The sequence below is a fragment of the Engraulis encrasicolus genome, chromosome 2, assembly GCF_034702125.1.
Source record: "Engraulis encrasicolus isolate BLACKSEA-1 chromosome 2, IST_EnEncr_1.0, whole genome shotgun sequence".
NCBI classification, from domain to species: Eukaryota; Metazoa; Chordata; class Actinopteri; order Clupeiformes; family Engraulidae; genus Engraulis; species Engraulis encrasicolus.
Window position 1 is genome coordinate 41,861,820 of NC_085858.1, and position 4,812 is coordinate 41,866,631.

General features: G+C 49.5%; 1 protein-coding gene across 1 annotated transcript in view; it reads left to right on the plus strand.

Moving 5' to 3' along the window:
- grin2cb (glutamate receptor, ionotropic, N-methyl D-aspartate 2Cb) overlaps positions 1-4,085 on the plus strand; it is a gene marked incomplete at its 3' end in the record, with an annotated part of 117,915 nt that extends 113,830 nt beyond the window's left edge. The window contains exons 17-20 of the mRNA XM_063218035.1: positions 1,258-1,404; positions 2,616-2,760; positions 2,986-3,674; positions 3,774-4,085. Coding sequence (XP_063074105.1) covers positions 1,258-1,404; positions 2,616-2,760; positions 2,986-3,674; positions 3,774-4,085 — 1,293 coding nt within the window. The remainder of the gene's footprint in view (positions 1-1,257; positions 1,405-2,615; positions 2,761-2,985; positions 3,675-3,773) is intronic.
- Positions 4,086-4,812: the final 727 nt, after the last annotated feature.

Genomic DNA, 4,812 nt, shown 5'->3' on the forward strand with positions numbered 1-4,812 from the left:
TCCACAGCAGCACACAAGTGTTCACTGCACACTGCACACAACGAAATTTCATTTATGCTTCACCTGTGCAAGGGGTCAGCCCCCATTGGCGCCCAAGGAGCAGTGCCGCGGGTCGGTACCATGCTCAGGGTACCTCAGTCATGGAGGAGGATGGGGGAGAGCACTGGTTAATTACTCCCCCCACCAACCTGGCGGGTCGGGAGTCGAACCGGCAACCTTTGGGCTACTAGTCTGACACCCTAACCACTTACCCATGACTGCCCAGGACAAACAAGGTTATCTACGTATGACACTTATCCTCAGCATCAACACAGCTGGCAATGTGTTACAGTAGCAAGCTTCATGACAATCAGCACAGAGGCTTCTCTACATTACACAAAACAAAATTTTAATGGGAATCAATGTGCTTCTCTGGTTTATTGTGCTTGCTTTGGATATTATTTTTGTTAAGTTTTGAGAAATATGTTTGATTAAGTTTAACTGCAATAATACAGTAGTTTGGTGAATGCAATGCAAATTTCCCAAACATAAATGATGGCAAAACCCTCTAGTATAGTGATTTGTTTATTTTTTTTAAAGGCTGTTTTTGTTGGAAAGAATTTATTAATGGCAAGGATGTTAGTATAACTCTTCTCCGCCGGATTTTGGCAAGAGCTTGAGGTCTGGAAACCAGTCTGTTTGGTACTTTCCCATATGTATGTGTGTGTGGAACAAGACAGAACCACATTCACCTGGCGAGAGCCAACTCAGGACAAGACTCATTTAAAAAAAATATAGGATAAATGTAGACACATAATGACATCCGCAGGCATGTGAACATACATATGACACGCAAAACACCATCAGATAGACACGTTAGAGCTATAGGAACAGACAGCCACAATAACCACATAAGATGATAGAAACATGCAGACATCCATACATGCAAACATAACTTGGAGACATTGTCAGGAGACATGTCTCTTGCACAATGTGATGTATTGGTATATTGTATGTGGCATACCATATAGGATAGTAGAGTAAATGAACTGTAGAAAGTTGACCTGAAAACTGAAATTCCATTTCTCTCTCCCTCTCTGATGTGTGTGTGCGTGTGCGTGTGCGTGTGCGTGTGTGCATGTGTGTGTGTTTGTGTGTGTGTGCATGTGCTTGTGTGTGTGTGTGTGTGTGTGTGTGTGTGTGTGTGTGTGTGTGTGTGTGTGTGTGTGTGTGTGTGTGTGTGTGTGTGTGTGTGTGTGTGTGTGTGTGTGTCCTCAGGGCATGTACAGCTGCTTTAACGGTGTGGAGGACCAGGGCAAGCAGTCACCTGGAGGCCTTCAGCATCCTGACGTCACCACCAGCTACGCACAAGCTAATATGCTACACATGCTAGCCACCGCTCGCGACCTGGTCTCCCACAGCAAGGTAATAATAATGATAATAATAACTAAATGATTAGCTACGCTCAGGCTAATATGCTACACATGCTAGCCACCGCTCGTGACCTGGTCTCCCACTGCAAGGTAATCATCATCATAATAATAATAATAATAATAATAATAATAATAATAATAATACCTAAATGACCAGCTATGCTCAGGCTAATATGCTACATATGCTATCAACTGCATATGATCTTGAGGCTGTTCCAATGTTCGTACTTTCAGCTCTTCCCGCACTGTGTTTGGGTACGCAGGGCGGTTCCATTTCTAATCGTGGCACACTACCCGGATAACGCCCTCAAACCGGCCATTTTTTGAAGTGTAGAGTTATGTACACTTTTCGCACTCAACGGCCGCCATGTTTGTTACGTAGTTTCCTCTCTGGTTGAGTGTCAGATCGTCAAACTGCCGAATCTCTGTGATGACAGCATAGTTTTGATTCCAAAGACAATAGCCATGTGTATAAGAGAAAGGGGTAAGTTAAAAATTGTCAACATAAGGAACAGTGTCTTCCGTGATGAATTGTATATTGGCGGTTGGTAAACTCTGATGACACGTGACAACCGTCATTTCCGTGAAGTGTATCAGACAGAACGTGAATTGGACCTGCACTTCACCCTCAAATTTAGCCGTTAAGTGCACAGTGTGGAGAATGGAACACGCTCCTTGTCTCCCACAGTAAGAGGATTCTAATACTAATCTTACTATGTACTACTACTGTTACTGCTACTACTAGCCTAACAATGCTAATAAAGCTAACAATGCTAATAATAATAATAATAATAATTATTATAACGGGTATGATGACTAGCTACACTAAATGGTGCACAATCTGGTCTTGCACAGCAACAGTCTTTTGATTTTCTTGTCTCAACTGGTTAAACTGTTAAATACACTTTTAAACATTTAACCATAAGACACGGCATTATAAATGAGCTGTTACCAGAATGGCAATGACCAAGTCGTAACGTATTACTAAAAGCCCAGTGCACTGTCATAGTACTGTAGTACTATAGTAGTTAACTTTCAATGTCTATTACAGCGGGCCACAGGAGGTACGGCGTGCATTAAGGGGTTAAAGCACTTCATGCTGTCTTATTGTACGAACTGTAGTGAATGTATAAGTAAACCGATACATAAATGAATAAAGGAGTGACTGTTATATTTCTGCTGATGTTTATTCTGTTTCTCCAGGTGGAGAACTCTCTACAGCAGGCCACTCGCACCATCCAGAGCTGGGGTCGCCACGGCTACAGCAGCAGCAGCCTCCCCGCCCGGTTGCCCCCGGTTACCGCCTCCTCGGACACCATGCTGCCGGGACACTTCTCCTACATCGGGAGCACCTTACCCGCTGACCAACACACCACACACCTGCTCTCCCGACCCCCCACCCCACCCTACACACACAGCCCCTACGGCAGCTCCACCCCCCCTCCACACACACACTCCGACACACACATGCACACACACCCCCAGGGCCGTGGCGTACCCACCGTGGCACGCCCCACCCCTCTCCGCTACACGCTGCCCCCACGCCTGGTCCCATCCTCCTCCTCCACACCAGCTGCCGTGTATGACGCCGTATCTATGGTACCCGTATCCATGGTACCCGTATCCATGGTACCTGTCACCAGCCTCAGCGCCCCTCACCTGGGTCCGGCGGCCCCTCAGCCTCAAGGACCTCCCCCTCTTCTGACATCATCACATCAAACCACGCCTCTTCCTGCCCCGGCAGTGTCCAACGGCGCCCCGTGTGGTGGCTATGGGGAACTGCAGCTACCCGACATCTACGCAGAGCACCACCAGGGGTTGGGGGTGAAGGTCACGGGGGGGTCGTTGTGCGTGCGGGGAGGTGCAGAGGGGCAGCAGCGGAGCAGGAAGAGGCGATCGCGATCTAGCAGCAGCAGCTACGCCATCGAGGCCCTGGACCTGCGCCGTTGTCACGACTACCCCGACCACCATCACCACCACCCTCACCACCATCATCATCACCATGGTTATGGACATGACGAAGATCACCACCACAAGAGCCCCCAAGCCAGCGGAGGGGCGGTGTACCTGTCCGGCAGCTGTGAGTCGTGCTCCCGTCTCTATGGCGACACAGGAGGGGTCATAGTTCACGAGGACGTGGTGCCCCTGATTGGTCGTCGTAAAGCGCATCGCCGACCCTCCTTCCTACGGGCTACCTGGGGGGGGAATGGCTCGGAGTGTTTGGCCGTGGCACGACCCCCCCCACCACACGAGAGGCTGTCCGTGCTTCCCGCCACAGCACACACACACACACACACCCCTCACACACACACACACACTCACACCCCGGCCGCCCTGCCCGACATCTTCCCCTGTGTGCAGCTGTACCACCCTCCTCCTCCTCCACCGCCACCCGCCATGCCCCGCCACAGAGCCCCTCGTAGCCAATCACGTAAGAGCCTGAAGCTGCTACGCCACTCCCAGTCCACGCGGCTGCCTTCCTACCGCGAGGCGTTGCTAAGCAACAGTAACATGGCGGCCGTGCGGCGGGCGACGAGTCTTCTGCAGCGCGGCGTGGCTCCTCCCCCTCTCAGGGTGACCTCCGACCCCTCGCTGCCCCTCCCCCTCCCCCTCCCCTACGGCCCCGCCCACGAGCTCTGCCACGTCTTCCCATGCATGGGCAGCCCTCACGAGACACACTCACACTCACACACACACTTACACGCACACACACACGGCCTGTACGGGAGCTATCGCACGCCGCACGCACACACACTGCCACTAACGGAGCACGAGATGGGGGATGGAGGGGCGCCCATGGTGTGGGGGCGCATATCTAGTCTGGAGTCGGAGGTGTGACGAGCAACAATAACCTGTTACACACACACACACACTGACACACACACAGACACACACACAAGAAATAGATAATTACACACAAGCACATTCCAAAAAAACACACACAGACACGCGTACAGAAACAAAACTGTAACTGTGGTAAAAAATAATAATAATAATGAAATAAACACATTAATATTTATATGTTTATACACACAGTTAAGTTCATACGCCCCAAGACTGGTTGAGACAGACCAGAAAAACTCTGCCTTTTGATTCAAGCAAAAAATATCCACACATACCCACAATTCACAGCACTCTCGTCTGGACAGTGTCCTCTAAGAGTCACACAGAGCGTCACGGGACAACCGGACATTGACAACCACAACAAACTACAGTACAGTGCAACGCTGTGGACATACAGAAAAGACTCGTTTCTACTGTGGTACAGAGTTCTATAAAGTAGAAGTAGAAGTGCTCTAACAGAATTCAAGATTTAAGAATCATTTTATTGGCCCCAAAGGAAATTTGTCCAAGACATGTATAGCTTCCGCATAACACAACAACTTAAAATGTAGCAACT